The 24,415-nt window shown below is 36.2% G+C and overlaps 1 protein-coding gene across 1 annotated transcript in view; it reads right to left on the bottom strand.

The window, feature by feature from the left end:
• CD36 (CD36 molecule) overlaps nt 1-23,813 on the bottom strand; it is a 38,324-nt gene extending 14,511 nt beyond the window's left edge. Inside the window, exons 1-6 of the mRNA XM_032873256.1 lie at nt 23,638-23,813; nt 16,075-16,168; nt 15,390-15,599; nt 5,531-5,691; nt 996-1,143; nt 327-506 (exon numbers count right to left, since the gene is read on the bottom strand). Coding sequence (XP_032729147.1) covers nt 327-506; nt 996-1,143; nt 5,531-5,691; nt 15,390-15,509 — 609 coding nt within the window. The 5' untranslated portion in view covers nt 15,510-15,599; nt 16,075-16,168; nt 23,638-23,813. The remainder of the gene's footprint in view (nt 1-326; nt 507-995; nt 1,144-5,530; nt 5,692-15,389; nt 15,600-16,074; nt 16,169-23,637) is intronic.
• Between the last annotated feature and the right edge of the window lie 602 nt (nt 23,814-24,415).

Here is a 24,415-nt window from a genome sequence, read left to right on the forward strand (position 1 = left end):
GGGAAATCAAAACCGAAAATAGAATTCAAAGCCTTATTGTGGATTTTACGACCTACTTTAGACAAATTGCGTATTTCTCCAAGAGTGGAAACCTAATTAAATCTCAGCTTCTTCATTTTAAATTTAATTGTTAAATTTAGATGAATTAAGTTTTCCAACCAGGAAAGCTGAAGCCATCTGAGACAGAGATGTTAAAAAATTAGGATATTTATTCCCAGATCAGAAATCATGTAAACACACTAAATTATAAAATTATAAATTACCAATGCCATCATATTTATCCAATTAATGTACAAAAACATCAACATTCATATTTGAGCACTCACGGGATAAAACACACCAACTGTCGTAGAAATAGGATATGGAACCAAACTCAAGAACGGATCCGTATAGCCCCACAAGAACTCTTTCACAGTTCTTCTTTGAAACATAGAAGATTTTGACTTTTTGATAAGTGAATTGAGTACCACTTGAACAAATGCATTTGGATAGAGATGGGGTGCAGCCTACAAAAAAAAAAAAAATCACTGCTTAAGACATCAATTTTAGTACCTATTTAATACCTAACAAATAGATGGATCCAATACTACAGTTAAGTTCAATGGGGAAAAAAAATCTGACTGTATCTTTAAAATTATTACCCAATCTTGCCAGGACAAAAAAATGTAATTTGTCTAATCCCTAGATAATCACATTTCTCTGCTTCGGTGCCAGTCACAAGGAGACATTTAAAGTTAGACCCTATTTTATTTTTTTTAATGATATACTACTTTAAGTGGTCTTCTAATTCAGTTGTTCTGATTTTGTCTTCTTTCCAAATGACCTACACTCCATTCAAAATAATGACATAGGAATATATTTTTATAAAAATGACAAGAATATTATCTGATGATAGTTCTAATCATGAGGCTAATAGTTCTAGTCATGAGGCTAATGATAGTTGGTTCTAGAGTATTTCAAAACAAACAATTTGGTTATTTGTCTAGTCTACTCACAGCTACAGCCAGATTGAGAACGGTGAAAGTGTCATTCTCTGTTCCAACGGAAAGCGAAGGTTCGAAGATGGCACCATTGGGCTGGACAAAAGAGACTGTGTGGCTCTCGGAGTCGTGGGTTATATTTTCTTTGGCTAGATAACGGACTCTGAAAAACACATCAACAAAATTCAGAATAAATGTCTCAAGTGAACAGGTCTCCACTGCCATCCATTCAGGTAACAAATAATTTTTGAGTATATAGAATATGTCAAAAATTATGCTAACCAATTTGTTTAAAATGATAAATAAGCTAATGCTGATACATGGGAAAGGTAATAGGTGTTTTATAAGGGTTTTCACAGAATCCATGGGAAACAGATACAAATCCAGGTTTATGATGGTTATGGTGGGAGTAAGGGTTAAGACACGATTTGGTAGCAATTCCATGTAAGTGGTCTGACTGACAAACAGAAGTTAAATGAGGAAGAACAGGGTAAAAGCCACGTCGTGTATTGTTAGAGATGCAAATTGTTGAATTTGGTTGGATTGCAGAGTGAGTAAGAATGGTGGGAAATAAAGCCATCAAAGTAAGTAAGATCTCAAGCATAAAAGGGTTGCATCCTATCCTCTATTATTCAGCCTTTATCCTGAGGGTATGTAGGAGACCACAGAAAGGTTCCCTTAGGGGAATAGTAAGTCCCTTTTCTTACATTAGAAAGAATGCTCAATGTATATAGCCTGTCCAGCACTGGTATCTCTATATTTTCCAGTACTTTAATAAGAATGAAAGATAACTAATGAAATAAATTTCCATTTTGCAGGCCAGTTCCCCTCCCCACTCCTGCCATATATTAAATACTCTTTAGTTCTAAGTTCCTGGCTGTAAAGAGTACCAACCACTTTTTAGGAACATGGGGAAGGCTGATTATTATGAGAAAAAAAAAAAAAAAAACCTTTTGCAACTACAGGATATTTACTGAGACAAAATAAGTTACACATCATTCACTGCATTACCATATATGTGAATGTCTATAAAGGAGATGAATAGATAGCTGAGGTAAAGACTGAAAACACATGGGACTAAAAACATGTAAAACTAAAAGCCACAACATTTCACTCAAGTATAATAAAAATGTAAATTGCTGGGTGGTACTTGGGTGGCTCAGTAAGTTGGGCACTGGACTCTTGATTTTGGCTGGGGTCATGGTCTCAGGGTAGTGTGATCTAGTCCCAGGTTGGGCTCCATGCTCAGCACAGAGTCCCCTCAAGATTCTTTCTCTTCCTCTCACCCTCTCCCTGTCCTTGCTCATGCACATGCATGTGCACTCTCTTAACTCTCTAAATAAATAAATAAATAGAATCTTTAAAAAAAAAAAAAAAAAAGTAAATTTCTGTAGGGTAGAAATTAGGAGTGTTTTATATCCCCAAGCACAGTGACTGGCACCTAGTGAGTTATGGATAAATAATTTTTGGATGAATACATTAAGGGATCACATTTCTTCAAAAGAGTTCACAGTGAGATGGAGAGATAATTTATTTTTAACATAATTTTGTCAAAGTTCTATTAATTATTCTTCTTGGAGTACTGTAGACATACCAGGAATATACAAATCTGAAATGGCAAACTGGACAGTCTATTACTAGTCAACTACTATCTTAAAATTAGACAACCTGCTATTAACATTCAAAACTGAAGCACTTTAATTTTCAGGAAGACTTATGTATGTGTAATAACTGAAACAATAGCAACATTATGTGACCCAGATTCTAGCTTACTTAAGTTGTACTAACAATATTACACCAGTAGATGGCACTAAGAGAAAAAGCCTTTACACTGATGCCTGTGTTTAGAATGTACATTTAGAAAGAACATAACTGCTCACTTCCTTTGTTTAAAAAATAGAACATACATAGGTTTTGCAAAGTGTTAGTTAGTAAGGTCAAAGGGAGAAATGTGCCTTAGATTTTGCTGCATATTGCTTTCCTTGTACTCCTGCCAGAGCAAAGTAACTTAAAAACAACAAAAAAAGCAGTAATGTTGGATCAGAGATTCTCAAGGAATTACTGAATCTTCAGAGACGATGGAATTGCAGTATACATAATAAAGATCTCAATCCAGGCAATTCTGCTTTGACCCATGTCAATCAAAGTTTCACTGAACTCACTTTAGCAGACATGAGTCAAATGAGCCTGTGGTTCTGAGGGAGGGAAATCCTACTTCTCTGCCAGTTTCAACTGCATTCAGTGTATAATTTATGTGGAGGCAAGTTCACTTCAACCTATTAGCTATTAGGAAGACTCTGAAATTATTAACTTTTTCTGAAAGGTAACTGTTTTCCTATTATTAAGGCATCTAAACAGACACTAATGGCTTCATTTTGGTGACATCATAAGACAGGATGATCCCTAGTTAATTAGAAATCCCTTTAACGTTGTTATACAAATGGGAATTTATTGTTTATAAACTTTAGCTGCACCCAACTTCTCTAATTCAACCTTCCCCTCACTGCCTCTCCAAGTAAATCAAGTGTATCTAACCCTTCTGTTCCTTGGAGAGGTAGGCTAAAGTCTCTAAAAAGGAAATATCAGAGCATGACTTGGGCTGGATTCTGTATTATGTTTATATTTCTCCATATCTCAAGCAATATCCTTAAAAATAGGAAACGTGACCCTCCCCAAAACAAAAATAAAACAGAAAAGGAGTTCTCAAATTCTAACAACTATCTGCTTTCCTCACATGTATTCAGTTCACTCGGGTTGTAATTTTCTTAATAATTTTTCTTAGATTCTCATTAGTTCACATTGAATTCTAGATTTTCATAGGTATACATCATTGCTAAACATTTTTTTTGGGGGGGGGACAAAATACTCATATTAGGCTTTTGATAATGACATGAGAACTCTAAGACCATGAAAAAAATGAAAACATTTTGCAAGGGATTTTTTTTTTGCAACAATGAAAACCAAGTGTTCTTCAAGAGCACTGTGAATAGTCACAGAGGTGTGCACAGAAACAAGAGGCTTGGGGACAATCGCTAGGACAGAAGGGTCACCAAGGCCTCAACAGCGTATGTATCATACACTAGGGCAACAGGCACTACCTTCAAAATGGCTGTTATATTACATTTTGAGTGGAAGTTGTCAATCTAAAAACATATAAATGTATAAAGAAATAAATTATGTAATTATAGACTATCTAAAACATATTAAAACTATCAATTATAAGAAATCATTGTAAATATGAAATTTTGTAATAATAATGGATCGTGCTATATAACAAGTTATAATTATCTTTGAGGGGAAAAAAAAATCACACATTGGTATAACGAATAATACAGTAGGACTTACCTAACTTCCCACATGGATATCATAAATGTATTCCCTATCCTTGGTGATGGTTAGTGCCTTTAGCACCTCAGTCCTCCCACCCCTTTCCTTCCTTATAGTTGGAAAAACTACATAGTCTGTAATTTCAATAAGAAAAAAAAAATACAAAAATCTAGGAGTCACCAGTTCCTAGGTCTGTGAGAACACGGACACATCACTTCACTTCCTCTGGTGTCAGTTTTTTTTTAGTTTACAAAATGAAAACTTCTGGCTAATCATTCCCCTCTAGTACCAATACCTGAATATTCTATTCAAAAGTGTGTTAAACTCTTAGGGAATATAAGATATAGGCGTAGCATCTTCAGTCTCAGTCCTGGAGAAAACAGAAGGATGAAACCACTGAATCAAAACAAACACCTGTCTGACTTGGAAATTAGTTTCGATAGAAATCCTTAGCAGATCCTGCAGTTACATAAAATCAGTTTAATGCTGTGATTTGCAAAAAGTGGAACTGAAATCACCCGGAGAATCTGCAAAACTCACTCCTGGGCTCCAACCCAAGAGTCTGCCTCATTTGACCAGGGGTGCGATCTGAGAGTTTGCATTTCTAGCAAGTTCCCAGGGGAGACTGATGCCGCCAGGGTGCGAAACACACTTCGAGAACCACTGGTATAATGTATACAGTCAATTTTCGGATTTTAAAATACTCTGGTTTTAAGAATTCTCATAGATTTTTTGCTATTAAGCATGCATATTTCAGAGTTGCCAAGAGGATGTGTCACAAGTGTGAAACGCCTGTAACTTCTTAAAAGTAAGGCAGTTATTTGATGCCGCCAAATTTTTTTTTAAAGATTTTATTTATTTATTTGACAGAGATTACAAGTAGGCAGAGAGAGACAGGAGGAAGCAGACTCCCTGCTGAGCAGTGAGCCCGATGTGGGGCTCGAACTCAGGACTCCGGGATCATGACCTGAGCCGAAGGCAGAGGCTTTAACCCACTGAGCCACCCAGGCGCCCCGATGCCGCCAAATTTCTAATAAAATTTGTATTTCCTATAATCATTAAATCTCTTAGATTAGGATTCTCTATAGGCAGGAATAAAATACTTCAATATATATTACTGGAAAAAATAGTAAGTGCATCTGAAAACGTCATTTTGCAAGCGAAAATCTCTTCAGAAATACAAATGGTCAAGGAAAGAATGCCACTTACTTGTGGGGACTCACCTGTATGTGTAAGGACCCCTTTGTTTGACCTTGATTTTGCTGCTGTTTGCAACCACTTCTTGTGGGTTTTGCACGTCAAAGATCCAAAACTGTCTGTAAACTTCTGTGCCTGTTTTAACCCAATTTTGAAAGGCAATTGTACCTTCTTCCAGTACAACTTGCTACAAAAAGGAAAACAAGTTTGTGTTATTTCTTTGTAATAAATATGGGCGCTTCTGGGAATTTAGAACTTTTGGTAAGCCACTGCAAGGACCAAGCTCAAGGACCTTATTCAAGAGAACTCTTGCAAACCTGTCATACGATTGCAACAGAAATGTTTTCAATAAATTATTATAGCAAACTCTTTTAGTCAACCTTTTATAAAGGCAATCAGTATGTGATACTGCAGACATGGCTGGTGAATTAAGGCCAACAGTTGGCAAGGTTTACAGTGACCCTCTGGTAATATTGCAACAGTTAAACACAATTTATTAAGCAAACTTTATTAAACCTCTTCCAAAAAGTTCCTATCAGCTTGAGCATTAACTTCTCTTCTGCCCTCAGACTGAGGAGACAAAACAGAAGAACGGAGAAAAATCTGGCAGTATTGAAAGCTTTGATTTTTCCTCAAAAGTTGTATACTTCAGAGGATGATCACTTAACATTAATTAAATTAAGGGGAAAAAAAAGGCTTCTCGATGAAAAACACAAATCTGACTTCTCTTCAAAATCTTCAATCCTGGGGCAACTGGGTGGCTTAGTCAATTAAGCATCCAACTCTGGTTCAGGTCATGATTTCAGAGTAGTCAGATGGAGCCCTGAGCAGGGGTCTATGCCGGGTGTGGAGCCTGCTTAAGATTCTCTCCCTCCCCACCCCCCCCATGCCTGCTCCCACATTTTCTCTCTCTCAAAATCCTTCTCAATCCCTAACTCAATATGTTTGTGGTAACTGTAAAGGACATGTTTCCAAAAGCTGCAATAGTCTAACATTATTAAATTACCACTTTTAGAATAAAAGGATGAAATAAGGAAGTTGTCTTATTATTCTTTTGTGGAATTCATTACAAATCATCAATGCCCCATGTAGTGAGGCTAAACAAGTAGAAAAAGTACCAATGATGGAACCACAAAACGCTGTATTAGAAACCTGTTCCCTTGTTTTAAATGTCGTGGGACTGAGTAGAAAGTCACCAGACCCCTCAGGGTCAATTTCATTACCTATTAATTGAGGGAGTAATGGATGCTCTCCCAGTTTCTGTCCGTGGCTTCCACTCTCTGAGTAAGTCTATAAAGCTATGGTAACCAGTGCAAACAAATGTGATTTGATATTTTCAGTTAAGTACCTTGGGAAAAATGCCCAGAATGGAGCTCCATCTTTGTGCTTGAGGAAGAGGAAGAAAAGAATTTCACAGAAAATGTGCCCAAACAAACCCATGGATACAGAACAATGTGACCTGTTCATTTCCCTCACCAGGAAGCATCAATTCATAGAATGATGAATTGGGAAAGGACACCAAACATTATCACATTTTTTAGGCGAGGTCTCTGAGGCTCTGAGGAACTATGTGGCTGGCCCACGGGCACTCTAAGAGCAGCAGAACCATCATGAAAATCCTGGTCTCTGACTCTTAGACTAGTCCTCTTTTACACCATGCTATTACTATCTCCCCCCAAACCCCCTCTTACCTCTGCACTTAGTTGGAAGAAGTCAAACTAAGTTTCATATCTTCAGGACAGATTACTTATTGCTTAATGCAGAAAATAAGGAAATTCCTTAGAGAAGAACAGGGCACCAAGCTAAAATGCTATTACAAAACCCCACGCTGTTGCAATGCGTTTTCACTGGGCTCACTGGAGCTGCTAAAATGATGTGAGACCATTATTTTTGCAACCACTGGTCCTTGAAAAACTTTTTATTAGCTCCCCAAAAGTCTTCTTTCCAATACAAACAAGCTCAATATTAAGACAGAGTTATAAGCAGAGGAAGTCTTACGGCTATTCTAAATGTAAAGGTATTTGATGATGGTTTTGAAACTGACCCTAGGATAATGTACCAATTTCACAAGCCTGTATGAGGGAAAGAACACGTGAACATGGGCACTACTACCCTTGAACTCTAAGAATCTCCAGGACTAATGCAATAGCAATTATTTATCATATAACTCTTAAGGCACACATTTTACTTTAGTTCTTAATGAAAGAAACTCAGTAAATGTTATTTTAGGAACTGTGATGGAAAGTACTTGGGAGGACAGAAAACCTCCCTAACCCTAAGGTGTGTGCATTTAAAATCAAAAGACTGTCAGTGTTATCATGCTTTTCTTCTAAAGGCCAGGAATCATTCTGCCTTATTTGTTGATCGGGAGGTATTTTTCTTAAATGGGCAAGTTGAAACACAGAAATTGAAATGAACATATTGAATTATCAGCTGTTAGAAGTGGGGTCATCTAACCCCATCTCTGGTTTTTTTCAGTGGTAGAAATGAGTTCTGGAGAGATGAGTTCTGGAGAAAGTCTCATTTCTAGATTTCCCCATCTAGAAATGAGTTCTGAGTCAATGTTATGTGACAGTTTAGTAGCAGATAATAGAGAAATCAGTTCTTACTCCAAACTTGTGTAGTTTCCATAATGCATGGTTTGATCAGAGACAATGAGAAAAAATATTGAAACTGTCAAAATAGGAATGCATTTCTTCCAGTCCTAAGACTACTGTAAGTATTAGAAAATAGTACAGCCACTCCTTGAGTACCAAGACCAAATAGGCCATAAGTTCCTCTAATTTTAAAAGGAACAAAGAATTTTATGCCTGACTTTTAAGTTGGATTTGGGCTATCTAGCCAATTTTGCAAATCTTTCACTATATTCAAAGTATGGAGTCAATAATGATGCACATGAAAAAATAATATAATTTAAGGTCCTCTCACTTGGCTGATGTGTCCATCAGTATCTGTTCCTGACCTTAAGCACACAGTCTACCATCCCCAGTCCTGACTGGACTCCAACCTGATGTCTCTCCTATGGCAAGGACTCCAGCTGGGTTGAAAGCTATTGACATTGTAACTTCTATTTTGCTACATTAATTTGAAAGCAGATGTTTGGAACAGCGGTGTTTTCCACCTAGTTACATACCCATCGGATCACTGCTATTGCAGGAAAACTGCTCATTACCACCGAGGGCAACTTTGGTGTCATTATTAAAATGCCCTTGATATCCTCCTATGCGTGGAGTAGGTAGGGTACCAGTGTACCCAATGTTGTCCCATTTCTCAAGGATCTCATAAAGTGCTAAGAGAATTATGTGTAGCAGAATTTAGTCTATGACTTAGATTCCCTTTTCCTCACCCTGAACAAGCATAGTGGCTTCTTCCAACAAAACAGAGTGAAATATTTAAGAATGACACTAGATCCTATGGGGTTCGTCCCCAGTTTGGTCCTGTGCAAACCACTCAAACTGAGGCAGGTTATTTAAAGTCTTTATACTGTCAAGTTTATCATGTCAGTTTATCTGTAAAATAGGGATAAAAAATAGTATTAGGTTGAACCACATGAAATTAGTATTTTTGAAACTCAACGTAAGTTGAGTATGGTTTAATTGAATATTTAGCCTCCTAGTTGTAGAGATAATGAATGTGAGCACTTCGAATAGTGTTTGCACAAAGCTAGCAACATTCAGTAAATCTTAGCTATTATTCTCATACAAATCCTATCCACCCTTTGGGGGGAGAATTCTAACATCATTTAGTCTCTAGACTGCTTGAATTGTTTCATTCATAGCATTTTCTGTCTCAACCAGTCATGTGGCGATAACTCACATAGTATTCTCTGGCACTTTTTTTCCTGCTATTTAGTCATTTTAAAATTTATTCTCACCGCAGTGACATTAAAACTTCCTTAAAATGCAGAAACATACTGAAAATAGTCTTCACCATCCCCATTCACTGCCACAATTTGTTCCATTTAGAACTAGTTACAAGCCATTTCCTCACATGCAAAAAAATTTGGGCATTATGCACGCAAGTGAGTGTACACATGTGCATGTGTGCACGTGCACACCAACCACACTGAATTATGGTATTAGTGGCAGTTGTGCTGACAGTCAAAGAAGAGCTTCAGCCTCAAGTCTTCATTTAAAACCCAGCATAACATTTGTTGAAACCCAGGAAATTAGCCTCCAAAAACTGATGTGAGAACTTATATGGGAGGCTGTGCATTCAGCGTGAGTACCAAATTATGCTGATACATTGATACAACTTGGAGGGGAGGATGAAACTCATATATACATACCTGCTGTTTCTTCAAACACTGGTGTTAAGTAATTTTATTATTGCAGTTCAAATGAAAATATATGTAGTGTTTAATCCATTTTTACACCTCTAATTTAAAATTTATTTTATACTGTTTCATGTTCATGTTTATGTTCTCATATATTGTCGTTAACATAAGACAATTTCTACAAATCATTTTTTCATACCTGGAAACACTATAAGATGGTATTATAGAAGTAATATAAATATTATACTATTTAAAATATGGACTGTCAAGTCAAATCTGGGCTATTTTAATAAATTATCATTTCAATTTATTTTATCTGAAGGCATGTCTTATAAGCTACCAAAGGGTTGTTCTTTTCAAGAATAGGGTGTAATTGACTGATGGTATAATTTAACATTAGTCTTTTAGGAGGAAAGAAAGGAAGCTTTAATTTCCTTCTTGGTGTTCTATACTTACTATGATAGGGAAATTAAGATTTATTTAAAATTACCAATGTTACACAAATATTTATCAAGTGGTATAAACAACATCAAGTAATCAATTATCTTTTGTAAGTGGTGGCAGAACTTTGACCTTTTTCCAAAGTGCTGTGGTAGTTTCCACATTTGTGACAGCTAGTGCCAATGATTTGTCTAGGTATGTAAGACTGCATAAACCTGATGACTCCACAGAACTTTCTTAGCAATCAGAGTCAGAAGTACTGGTAGGAAAGTATTCAGCTGTAATCCATAAAAAGCATGATGTCCCTAGAAAACATCCCTTAGAAAGTAAGTAAAATGAATGTTTTGTATATACATACATGCACACACACATATATATAAAAGAGGTAAAATTTCTGGACTATTTTAGACTATTTCAAGTGCTGACTGGGTGTGGTCTTCTGTGATATCATTTAAATCTAAATGATATCACAGAAGACAGCACCTAGTTCCAACTCCACTTTATAAATGAGATACCAGCATAGGATGATTTTCTGACCTTTTTCAAGTAAACACTTCATTTTTTTTTTAAGGGTGCTTGTTTGCAGGTAACAACTTGCCCAATTTGTTATTAGTCAATTAAATGAAGAAAGTAATCTTCAGTGAGTTTCAGTAGCAAACAATAACCAGAACTAAAACATTTATATGTTTGCAAAATAATAGCATTAACCTAAGTGCTCCTGAGGCAGCGGGTCTTAAAGTCACTGGGCTCCGTGGGTTTACACATAATTCAGAGATTTGACTCCTACTCAGAGTCAAGCAGATACATGTTGCAATCTTATTTTATTTATTTATTTATTTTTAAAAGATTTTATTTATTTATTTGACAGAGATCACAAGTAGGCAGAGAGGCAGGCGGGGGGATGGTGGCGGGGAACAGGCTCTCCACCTAGCAGAAAGCCGGACGCGGGCTCGATCCCAGGACCCCGGGGATCATGACCAGAGCCAAAGGCAGAGGCTTCACCCACTGAGCCACCCAGGCGCCCCTGCAATCTTATTTTTAGAACAGTTTTTGTAAACTGAAGAAAAAAGAAACAGCCTAGTATAATGAAAGAAAAATCCCGGCATCTTTATAGGACTAAAATTGACAAGATCAACGTGGCTATATGGAAATCTGGGAGAAAATCAGGCTTAGTCTTAAATATATCAGAGATTCTGACCCCTGAAGGGATTCTAATGGTTCGTCTTAGTCTACGGACATGTGGCAGGCATATGATATAAACTATCAGGAGTTTTTTGGAACTCATTCTTCCTCAATCTGTTTTGTGCCTCCTTCTCCTTCTAGGTTCTAGATCCGTACTCTCCCACCTTGTCTTGTAAAAGGTTGCACAGACAACCCTTACTTCAACAACAAGAAGATAAAGTCCTCCATCTCTATGCTGCATTTCCCCGCTAAATTTGTTATCCTATCCTACTGAATTTATAGATTCAGTAACATTAGTGACATGTTCTAACCATTATTTCCTGAATTTTCATCGACCTGAGAGCATATGATTTTCTCTTTCCTTGAGTGCTGGCCCCCCACTAACTTCCAAATTAATTACACTCTTTTGTTTTTATTTCTTCACATAAAATTGTTTTTGTCTTCTTACCTCTGAATTATGCATAAAACTTGTAGTGATCTCTCTGCTTTTTTGTCTCTATACTCAAGTTCTTGAGAAAGCACATCGACTGTTTAGTTTTATCTGTAATCTCTACAGCAATGATCAATCTGAGTTCTGACCTTTGAAATATACACTGATATTCTCATCAAAACACTCATAAGACCTCAGTCTTTTTTTTTTTTTTTTTTTTTTTCCCTCCCTCCTATAGCACATCTTTCCCAATAGCTCAGTGGGACATCTTGAAGTATTTTTACCCTCTATCCTAATTTAGTTCCATATCCAAACTGCACCACACTCCATCACTTTTTTTTTTTTCCTATGTACTCTACCATGTGAGCCCAGAGCACCTTTGTGGTATCATGTGCAGACTATGCAGAGATCTTGCTAAATGGGACTCTTAAGGTTCTCCCTGAAAGTAGCTATGTCCTACATAGGCTTTCCTTGTTCTCCTGTTTTTGGCCTCCTCACTCTTCAACCCTTTCTATGGCAGGATCACAGTGCACAAGACTGTGTGTGATCTAGTCTCTGCCTACACACTGTCTAGGTTCGGCAATGGACTCTTCTGGCCACATGAGTTGGCAAGTCGATTTAAGGTCTTGTGACTAAAATGGATAAAATAACAGCTTCTCATAAAGATCTGCAAAGATTAAATGAATTGGCATATTTAAAGTTCTTCACAGCTCTGAATAAATGCTGGCCATATGATACCAATCTCTACATGCAGGTTTTGTTACCTCTTACGCCTACAAGAAAACAGCCACCAACTACTATTGCCTGTCATACAGTCAATTAAATATTCTTCTGCCTAATCTTCGAAGCTTCCTAAATTTTACCCATGCTGTTTTTCTAATCATCTCTTTTGTTGATCCTGTATTTGGGCACATTTTCTGGATTCTTCCCTCCCTCTTCATAGCTGTTAGTTGCATTTTCATAACTTTTTCCATAATATTAATCAGTCCTCTGATGCCTTTATTGCAGCCCTCTTTGGACTTTCAAAATCCTGTGCTTGATCAAAATCCAACAGGTTCATGTTTCTGAAGTTACTATTCTAAGAAAGAACTCCAAATAGCATTTTCCCATATGATACATGAGGCTCACAGTTCTCTGTATGTTGGTATGATATACTTTCTCCAGTTAAATCTTAAACTTGTTGAGGTAAAAAAAATATATATTTTCCTCTCTGTCACTATATAAAAGCACATTTTTGGCATCTCAAAACCCTTACTTTTCTCATGATTAATCATTCAATTATTAGTTAATCATTCAATATTATGAATGTAGAGATAAACGTTAAACACTTAAAATGATTTAGCACTTCACACGCCGTTGAACAGAGAGGCTATCTGTACTACTGTTGTTGAATGAAGAAGAAAAAGATAAATGATCAATATTTAGCTACTGAACATTAATTATGTGTCAGAAAAAAAAAAAAGCCTAAAATTTAGGTGCACAGTGGGAGATTATGGTGACTTTCCATTCTGGAAACTTTCCCAAAAGATACATTGTAGCCTTTACATCAGCAGAGAAACTGATTCTGTGCTCTAGCCACAGAAGTTCCAGAAGGGAAGCTCAGTTTATAAAGCAGGAAGAGGACCATGCAGTGGAATTCTATCTCACAGGGTCACGTGAGCCCCACCTCACCAGCATCTGCTTGTCTCTCTTGAAGTGGATCATAAATAATAGCAAGAAAACTGGGAATTCCAAGGAGGGAGGGATTACATTCCATTTACAATATATTTTTACTTTTTATTATTTTTTTTTACAATATATTTTCAAAGTTGAAGTTAAATGCATGGAGTTTCAGCTTTGCAATGTGTTAGTAATAGCAATGCTAGAAATGCCTAGATTATTATTGAGAAAATACAGCACTCATATATAGGAGCCATTATCTCAAAAATGGCCTACTGTCCTATCTTCTATACTAAGACAATGGCTATAGTGAGACAATTCATTTTTTAAAAATTTTATTTATTTGACAGACAGAGAAAGAGTGCACAAGTAAGGGGAGCAGCAGGCAGAGGGGGAAGCAGGCTCTCCGCTGAGCAAGGAGCCCAATGTGGGACTCGATCCCAGGACCCAGAGATCATGAGCTGAGCTGAAGGCAGGTGCTTAACTAACTGAGCCACCCAGTGGCCCCGAGACATTTTCTTTTAATTTTAAAACTATTTATTATCTGGGGCGCCTGGGTGGCTCAGTGGGTTAAAGCCTCTGCCTTTGGCTTGGGTCATGATCTCAGGGTCGTAGGATCGAGCCCCATGTCAGGCTCTCTGCTCAGCGGGGAGCCTGCTTCCCTTCCTCTCTCTCAGCCTGCCTCTCTGCCTACTTGTGATCTCTGTCAAATAAATAAATAAAAATCTTTAAAACTATTTATTATTTATACTCATAGTAAGAACAAGAGGTCAACAGGAATGAATGGATGAGGGAAGTAAAGGTTTGGGGACTAACAGAAATTTCAGTATAAATTGGTAGGTCTAGCCCATTTTATGGATTTTTGTTGTTCTCCATTGTGTACCATGCTCCTTAACCCTCTGCCTGGGCCACTGACAGCTAGACAGGCTGCGAACTGAGGCCAGCACTCAGATAGTTTTTTTACATGTAATACTTGCCAAATAAAACCCAAGTATACATGCCCTGGGGCAGGACACATGCTCTCAAGATGTTCCTGTTCTTATGTTATTTTGTTCTTGGAATCTTTTTTTTAAATCCTGTCTCAGAACCCCTGAAGCCATTTGAATTTGCCACCCATGGTTTAGGACTCCAGCCAACCTGCTTCTTACTCTCATGCTCCCCCCCCCCTCAGTCAAAGTTTGGTAGATGTGAAGCTCATTAGAAAGAATGAGGGTCAGAGATGAATTCTAGTTTGTCTAATTTTTGTTAAAACTACAGGCAACTCATTGCATATATGTTGGCTTATGTCCTACAAAACTTTCTGAAAGTATTTTCGCAGAATCAGTATAAACCTTTATAAATAGGAAATGTTTATAAGACAATCATATGTCATTACATATTATAAAAAGCAGCAGTTTGCAAAATAAAAAAGTTTATACCAGTTTTACCAAAGATTCCTGCTTCATTATGAAATATAATCCATTTTAAATGTGTATGTATGTGTGTGTGTATGTATCTACCTACATATAAATATATTAACTTCTATCAAGATGAACCAAAGTACAACTAATTTTATAAATGTACCCTCACAAAGCACACTTATTTCTCATTCAAAAGCATATCAATATAGTCTTGAGACATAATGAAAAGCAATCACTTCTACTAACCTGCATACCTCTACACAGGTTTTGTCAGAATTGGAATATTATGCTTAAGACAATGATGCATTCATGTTCCATGTACATTATACTTTTAACATTTCTCTACCAGGTGAAGTTGCAATGGCTCATTACCCCCTTTTTATTAAAGACACAACGTTGCCTGTGAACATGAAATAGAAAACAGGTACAGCCGCAAAACAGGGACAGAAGACAGACTGAATCCCAATGACAAGAAATACCCTTTAGACTACTTGTACCTTCTTAATGGTCTTTTCAATAAGCATGTCTCCAACCGGCATCAGAATACCTCCAAACACAGCCAGCACTGCGCCGATGACTGCACCGGCGATAAGCCCACAGTTTCGATCACAGCCCATTTTCTTTATCGGGGAAACAGGACTGTTCAGCACCTGCTTCTTTCAAACTCCTGGCTTTGATTAGGTGGTTTCAAGAGGTCTGGGTTTAGCCTTAGAAACAGATCATAAAACAGAAGCTTAAATAATCAGTATGAGAAGATCAAAGTACAAAGACAACTCAACTGAAAAGTCATTTTGCCAGTTATAAACAAACAGATGCTTTTCCTTTTTGTTTTAGAGATGGACTTTCTAGGTTAGGTCCTCCCCTTCTCAATGTTAACTGTCTACTGGTGGAAGATCTAAAAGATTTCGTCTGAGAGTATTTCCTCAAAATTCTCATCTTTTCAATTTTCTACCGTTGGATGATAAGCACTGACATCTTATCTCAGGAGAACATGCTTGCTGTACTTCTGGCCTCATCTGCTTTCCTGGGACACTTGGATGCCAAGTAGTCCTTTATCTGGCTTCACTTCCCAAACACAGCCAGCCACAGCCTGCCTGGAGCTCTCCTGCTCATGAAGATGTATTGACTGAGGTCTTCTCTGCCAAATGCTAAGTATGATAACACACGCGGTCGCTACTATACCTTATTCACGAGTATCCAGCAAGATACTGATTTTAGAGGGAATGTTCTGAGCAGTCTCAGAAAGAATAAATTCTTCTAATCATTTGTAAGCTCTCTGTTAAAACAAAAATGCATGGTTAAGTTGGGAAAATAAACTGGGAATTAATACTAGAATCTCTCTCATGTCACCAAAATTATAACCACTACTAAAAGGAAAATCTCATTTTCATGAATACTGAGCTCATGCCTGATTTTTATAAACAATGTTGAAACCTGAACTATTTGAAAGAAGTGTACTTCACTTTCAATTTCATTGTTAATAACTGAATTTTGGATAGACCATAGATGTGAAGAATTTAAATACATGAGGTAGAGGATATGTAGTTTTAATGACAGGCACTGCTTTGTTACGAGTCTCAGTTTTTTGCTTTTGTTGTTTTTATTTTTTGCGTATTCAACTGCAATATTATTTTGTCATCATGGGCAATTTGCTTCACACCAATTGTGCTAAAATCAACTAATTTGTGCTTGTATGTATTGCACCTAGTCTATCTTATTTTTGGGTATCTTTATACACTATGTGGTTATTTCACAAAGACTGAAAGGAAATTATTTCTGATATGAGTGGATTCTATTGTAAGAAATAAGAATTTGTTCCTTCTAATATTTGAAAGCACATTCCTATTTTTGGTTACAACTCTATTTTTTTTTAAGTGGGGATGTCCTGGCATTGATGAACAGTTAAAATGTGCCTTGTAGCTTAGAAACAAATATTCCCTGCTTCATTGCCCAAGGCCATGGAAAACATAAATGCCAAAAGAATGGAGACTGCAGATTAAAAAAAAAAAAATCACACAAAATATTTTTTGCCAACACTTTTAATAATAAAAATTTGGGGCACCTGGGTGGCTCAGTGGGTTGAAGCCTCTGCCTTCGGCTCAGGTCATGATCCCAGGGTCCTGGGATCAAGCCCCGCATCGGGCTCTCTGCTCAGCAGGGAGCCTGCTTCCTTCTCTCTCTCTGCCTGCCTCTCTGCCTACTTGTGATCTCTGTCAAATAAATAAATAAATAAATCTTAAAAAAAAAAATTCTACTTTTCTTATGGTCTCAGATTTTCCCTCTACAGTGTTGTTGCAACAGAAGTGCCACTCTTATGACATCATGAGCACTTATTTCCGTGGGAGGAACCATTTCTTTTTTAAAGAATATTACTTGTATAGCTAAGAAAATAAGAAAAATTAGACTTGTCCTCAAAATGGAGAAAGATAAGTGGTACGGTTTTCCCAGGGCAATTTTATTTACTTAACTCTACTCATTCTTATCTTTGTCATATCTCTTTACCCATGCCTTATACCCTGGATACTTCCACTGTAAATCAGGGTGCACTGAACTCATTCACATGGAGGTTCTGATGGTTAAGCAGCCTGAATCCTATTAGTGCCAAACGTTTTTTCCAATGTAAAAAGTAAATATATAAGCCTAAACAAGTGACTTAGGTTTCCTGGGGTCTGGATTTGGCTTTTTATCAATTGCTTGGGGGTGAAGTGTGAAGAAAAGCTTTCCCTACTCTCTGAAATCATGCAACATGCACTGCTATCCTGGTGTTCTCTACACTATGAACAAATAATCATAATCAGGGTAGTTTATTGAGTAATATCTTACTGAATGCTCATTTCAAAGACCATCCTCCAATCCCATTTGCACGTTTTACCTCAAGTAGCAATCCGAATACAGAGATCTAACCTAGTGTAGTTGAGACTTAGTATACTGACTAGAGATTAAGCCAAAAAACTGATCTGCAACTGTCTTGCCAGATGACAGTGGGCAAACCACTTAATCTCTTACATTTCAGTTTCCTCATGTGTAAAGTAAGATGCTACGACGAGATCTGCAGTTTTCAAGTGGCTGAACTGGTTCTTCAGATTCTTACCTGGATGACAAATGGGCAGAGTAACTATGGAGTACAACCGTGGTGGGAACCCTGGGTCTAGATTCCCAGCTTTGTACCCCTCTCCCACCTGATGCTCTCCTTTCCTCCACACTGAAGAAGCTCTAGGAGAATATCTATAGAAATCAATGGCTTTGCAAACCCATTTAAAAATTAGCACAGGAAATCCCCAAGGTTAAATTGCAGTTCTCTTTATTAAATAACATGAATCTATTTAAAAAAAAACTCAAATATTAAGTCATACCTTTTAGAAAGTTATTTTATGCTCCATATAAACTTCACTAAAAATCTTCACTAATAGTCATGTCATTTGCAATGCTGACAGAAGGAACATAAAATGATTTAAAAATTAAATTCTATTGTTGTTAAAATAGATCCATGTGCATATATTTGCCCTTTTCCAGATTCTGTACCGTAATCAAATCATAAATCTATCTCACTGTTTCCAGAATTATTTTCTTTTATTCAAGTAGCCCATGTACTAGAGGGAAGGGTTTCTGCAAAGGGCAGAGTCCCAGGAACGTCTACCGAAAGACCCAGGGGACAGCACATGTTGTCCAATGCCTCCCTCTCTGAACCAGGAAATCCATTATTGTGACTACTAAGGATCCAGGGCCCCAAAGATGTCAAGTAAGGAGGAAACCTGGGTCCTGCCCAGGCTCTGTCTGCTTTAAACTTAAAACTGAAATGAGATCGTGTATCCATCCCACGCTTGTGAGTTTTAAGTTCATCAGAAAACAGAAGTATCAAGTAATTTATCAAGTAATTTATCCTGTTGAATCTCATGGTTAGACAGTTACTGGGATAACACTGGTTTGGATGTTATGTAAGGAAAGCTACAAGTAGTAATCCGACATTACTTCACATGTGTATTAATATTTTTGAGAGAGAAACACTGAGTTTGTGTCTTTTTTTTTTTTTTTCCTCCACATTTTCAACTGATTCATTTTTGGTACACTGTTGTAACTTTCCAACTTTTCCCCCTAATAATAGGCAAGATATTTGACATTACTTGGGTTCATTTATTTTCCTTCAGTGCCTTAATACCAGGAGTAATTAGGTATTGTTATTCAACTCATACTTTAACCTTATGCTTCATATTATAATCAGTTTTATTCACTTGAGGCAAAGGAAGGCCAAACATTACATAAGACACACTGCATACATAAGAGAAAAGCTCAGGTTACAGCACATTCTATTGAATAGTTTTTCCACCCATGTTTATCTTCACGAAAAAAAAAAAAAGTGTAGTTCCTCCCCATTCTTCTCTCACATTTAGCTAGGGCATGTAAAATGTGTGTCTTGCACATTTGGTTTTCTTCAAAACATAGTTCCTTACATATTAAAATAGTAATTTATTTCACTTGCTAATTTTGGATTACATTTATTATTATTTCTCCTTCATAAGAATAGACAAGACATTGATATCTGCAATAATTTACTTCTTGCTTGAGATACTTAAATCTGGAAAGCAAAGAACAATCACAGGTACAGGACAGAAAAGTAATGGCTGAACGTTTTCTAAAGAAGAGAAAAGAAAAAGGCATATTTAAAAATATCACTTATCACATACCTTTCTTGAATCTATAGGGAGACCAGCTGTATCTTATCAATTTACAGATTATAAATCCTATTCTTTTTGTAGAATTTGTAAGTGTATCTTATTCCCTTGGGTTATTTTTGAAAGAAGAAAGAAGAATACAATTTTTCTTTCTCCTTTTTTTTCCCTTGTCAAATCAAAGGAGTGTTTCCAGAATGAATTTAGGAGCATTGTGCATTTCCACTATGTTGAAAACCTGGTGGTAGAAACTGAGAGACTGAGTTCTAAGAAGCCTCTCCAATAAATAGATCAGAAAATCAGAGAAAATTCCCAGAGAATCTGTAATTCTTCCCATGTGTGGATAAAGTTGTGTTCCTTGGGAAACTCCTCCCAGGGAAGGCATAGCCTAAAATTTCCTGGGATGTGAACTGCAAAACTTGAAAAAGCTCAGATTACAAGAGTATTTGTACCATAAATGAATGCTAGGACCTTCATGACATTTTCTTACTCATGAGTGAGTAGCTCAGAATTCCTATTCTATCCATAAACCTTCCTTGCACGTTTCCTTAGAACAGAAAATCAGATCATACTCTTCTGTTTTCAACCACACACACATACACTGTTCTTTTGGTACACAGGCCTTCCCCACCTAATAAATATGGTGCCCACAAAACCCATTTTTGGTGTTATTGATTCAACAGTTTGGATACGGATGATGAAAGTTAGTTTTCAAAATTAGATTCCTTTTCACACTCTGACCCTACACCATACCTAGGTGTGTTTACATGCCATGATTTCCTAGACATAAATATGATGCAGGTTCCAACCCAAGCTAGTTGCAATGGGTGTAAACCAATAATTTAAATCTGCTTGCATTTCATCATGTGGAAACAGAAGTCATTAGATCCATACCTTATAATCTTCTATTCAGAGACAGAATTCTTTACATGCAATTCCAGTGTATAAACATAGCTAAAAGAAAAGCTATTCTGGTTAAAGGGGGCAAGAAGTGTGGCCCTTTCCCCTTCCTGTCCTACTTCGCTTGGGCTCTGAGTCATCCTCACAGAACCCTAGGGCTCTGTAGAAAAATACTTCAATAACTAGATGAGAAGTTATCCAATATCTTTTCTTAAGAAAGTTGCCACATGTAACTTTTTACATGTGCATTTCTATCCTATTAGAATATGTGGGGGTAGGGACACCTAAGCGGCTGACTCTTGGTTTCAGCTCAGGTCATGATCTCAGGGTCCTGGGTATCAAGTCCAGGGCTTCACACTCAGCAGGGAGTCTCCCTGGGATTCTCTCTGTCCCTGCCTCCTCTAAAATAAATAAAATTTAAAAAAATAAGTGGATGTAAAAATATACAACAGAAAAAAATTTTAAACATCTATAATATGAAACAAAAATACATATCACTAAATTATACTTTCAAATACTATAATTTAAAACTTGTTTCGGTGGTAGTCTTAAAACAGTAAGTACACTGGACTTCATTACTAAGTCCATCTAGAAACAAGGCTACTTTTTGGAGTACTTGGAGGAATTACTATAGGTTTGAAATGATTTTCTTAAGATCTTATCAGTTTAAATAGGACTGTCTAGAGCTTTTCTTAATCTTTGAACCTCAGACAGGAATTCTATTTTTTCCCACCTCAAATTATACTATAAACAGTAAGATATCATGTGCTTTGCAATGGTTCAGATTCTGGACTTTGAAGTCAAGTGATTTAGGTTTAATTTGGGTCTTGATAGGATAGTTTCTCTGTGGCTAAATTTTCTCTAAAATGGCTGTATCACTAATCAAATAAGGTTATAAATTTCAAAAGTAAATGAGATTATGTATAAAATTTCCTTTCATAAAAAATGTTATTTTGGGGTGCCTGGGTGGCTCAGTGGGTTAAAGCCTCTGCCTTCAGCTCGGGTCGTGATCCCTGCGTCCTGGGATCGAGCCCCTCATTGGGTTCTCTGCTTAGCAGGGAGCCTACTTCCCTTCTTCTCTCTGCCTGCCTCTCTGCCTGCTTGTCATCTCTGTCAAATAAATAAATAAAATCTTAAAAAAAAAACGTTATTTTGACATGTTATCATGAAATATTATTTTGAACAACCATACAATTAAACAGTAAAATGTTATTTCATACTGGCCAATTTTTTAATCTAATAAATGTATATAGTGTATACAAGTAGGAACAATTGTTTGCAAAACACTTAGATGATAAAATCTGATTAAATTTGTATATTTAATATATACAAATTTGATTAAATTTGTATATATACACAAATTTAATCAGATTTCTCTCTCTCTCTCTCTCTCTATATATATATATATATATATATGAACATAAAGTATCACACAAATGGGAGGTAGCTGCTAGTTTAGGAGATGCTGCTTAAAGCTTTTAACCATAACTTGGGCCAGTGAATGAAAACACCTTGTGATTAAATCAAAAGACGGTTACAGAATTTCCTCCTTCAGAAACAGAAAACCCTCAAGATTCAAGTGTGCTTGAGTAAAAAGGACCAAACATTTTCATAAAAAATAAGGGAGGCAACTATAAATTCCAAACTTTCCAGTACATCCTGTGCAAGTACTCTCTAATTGTAAGGTCAGTGTACCTCCCAGACTAAGCTGTTATCTGATGATGGTGGACTGGATTCATTGTTCTGCTATAATAATGATTCTGGTAAATAAAGATTTTCTACATATTTTTCTCTCATAAAATCCAATGGACCACTGGACCCTACATAACAAAACCCTTTTAGAATTTCATTTTGGTTTTTTTCTGAACTAATATTGGAAGTAATGCTTCTTTTAGGTTCAAAAGACATTACTAACTCAAAACCACATAGGAGAGGACTGAAAAGTGCACGCAAACATTTTAAAAACGTCTTTCACTATGTTTCTTGATAATTCCAGAAACTGTGTGAGATTTACTCCAGAGAATTTATACCATTTCCAGTATGAATTAACTTGCTGTAATTAAATTGAAACTTTTAATTTTCCTAGGATGATTTATCCTTAATTTAAACTTAGGGGATCCTGGGCAGCTCAGTCTTTAAGTGTCTGCCTTTAGCTCAGATCATGATCTCAGAGTCCTGGGATCAAGCCCCTTACTGAGCATTCTGCTTGGTGGGAAGTCTGCTTCTCCCTCTTCCATTCCCCCTGCTTATGTTCCCTCTCTCACTCTCTGTCAAATAAATAAATAAAATCTTAAAAAAAAATCTTTAAAAAATAAATAAATTTGGTGTCATCATTCAAGGAAATAATTTGTATTTGTAATAATACAAATTTATTTATTTAATTAATTTATTTATTTTATTATTTATAATATTTATTTGTAATAAGTTTTCTACAGAGCCCAAAATATTAATTTTGATTTTTTTATTCTCCTACCTACCAAGTTTTACATAATTTATACTAATTAATTAAATCTAGAATCATTATTTGGAATATAATTTACCATTCCAAGTAGCAATTAGTGTTTCTTTGTTCATTAAGGAAAAAAATGTTTAACAAGAACATATCCAAAATACACATTGCATTTAACCATAGTGACAAAGTTCACCAACAATTAATACTATTCAGATAGAAAATTAAACACACTAATGACTCTGTCAAGTAATAAGTAGTTAATTGCAAACTAGAAATGTTGTGGACATAAGAATAGCAAGTCATTTATAATAATTAACGCACTATATTAATCTTACCATGAATTTTTATTCCCAAAATTAAAAATCAGGTATAAATAGCTTAAGTGTACAATGAAAGTTTCACTGTAATCAAACTGGATCATAAATCATTTTAAATGTTAATAAATAAATGTTTACAGATGTAAAATTTTGCACATCAAAAAATAAAATGCCACTGACTATTGGACAAGGTTTTAATATTTTTTAAACATAAAATGTTGAAAGACTTGTAACTTGGAAAACAACACAAATCTAATTTTTAAAAAAAGCCTAATGACTTTGAAAAAACAGCTACAGCTTTTTGTTGTTATTGTGATACAACTTCTTAAGAGTGTTATTATACTACAGTCATCTCCTATCATTTAGGAGATAGAAATCCTTTTTGTTAGAAACAAATCATATGACTTACCTTTAAATAGGCTAAGCAAGATTTTTCAATCAAAGGCTCAAACATTTGAACAGACAGTTCTTGGTAGGACCAAATGGTACTCTGCAGAAAAACTCTACACTAAAATCCTCATTACATAAAGCCTGTGAGTTTAAATATGCTTAAAAAAAAAAAAGTACGATATCAAATCCCAGTGAGTGGTTTGTTGCCAGAGGAATTAGGGGAAAAAAAAAAAAAAAGGAAAAGAAACCCACCCACATCACACTACTGGTATGGCTCTTACGGGTCTATTTTTATGGTCTGGTGAGGACCCATTACCTATATCTGAGATACTCAGCAGACTTTTTTTTTTTTTTATTTTTGGCCATTTTCCCATCCAAGTAAGTCAGAAGCCAGAGAAACAAAAGGTACTGACCTGCTGATCTGCCTCTAATATATGCTATCTTCCTGCATAATCATTATTCCAGATGATGAACTGGGTCCGGGGGGTGGAAAGTGTAAATTAGGAAGAACTGGCAATCTTACTTCCTTGTCATGATTTAGCTTGCAAAACTCCACAAAATTGAAAGAAAATGCACTTCTCTAGATAGCATTAATCTAAAGTTCATGAAGACTAAGGATTTTGAAAACAATTGGAGACGCTGTCAATCAACAAGGATGATAAACTGACTTTAAAAAAGGAAACAGCATATTGTTCTAACTGGAAATTCTTAACTAATGTTTATCATTTTCTGTTAGTTTTCCACAACTATCATGAGTACAGCAAAATATCCATATGAAAACAAAAAATGAAACTCCC

The sequence above is a fragment of the Lontra canadensis genome, unplaced genomic scaffold (assembly GCF_010015895.1).
Source record: "Lontra canadensis isolate GAN:19392208 unplaced genomic scaffold, GSC_riverotter_1.0 scaffold48, whole genome shotgun sequence".
NCBI classification, from domain to species: Eukaryota; Metazoa; Chordata; class Mammalia; order Carnivora; family Mustelidae; genus Lontra; species Lontra canadensis.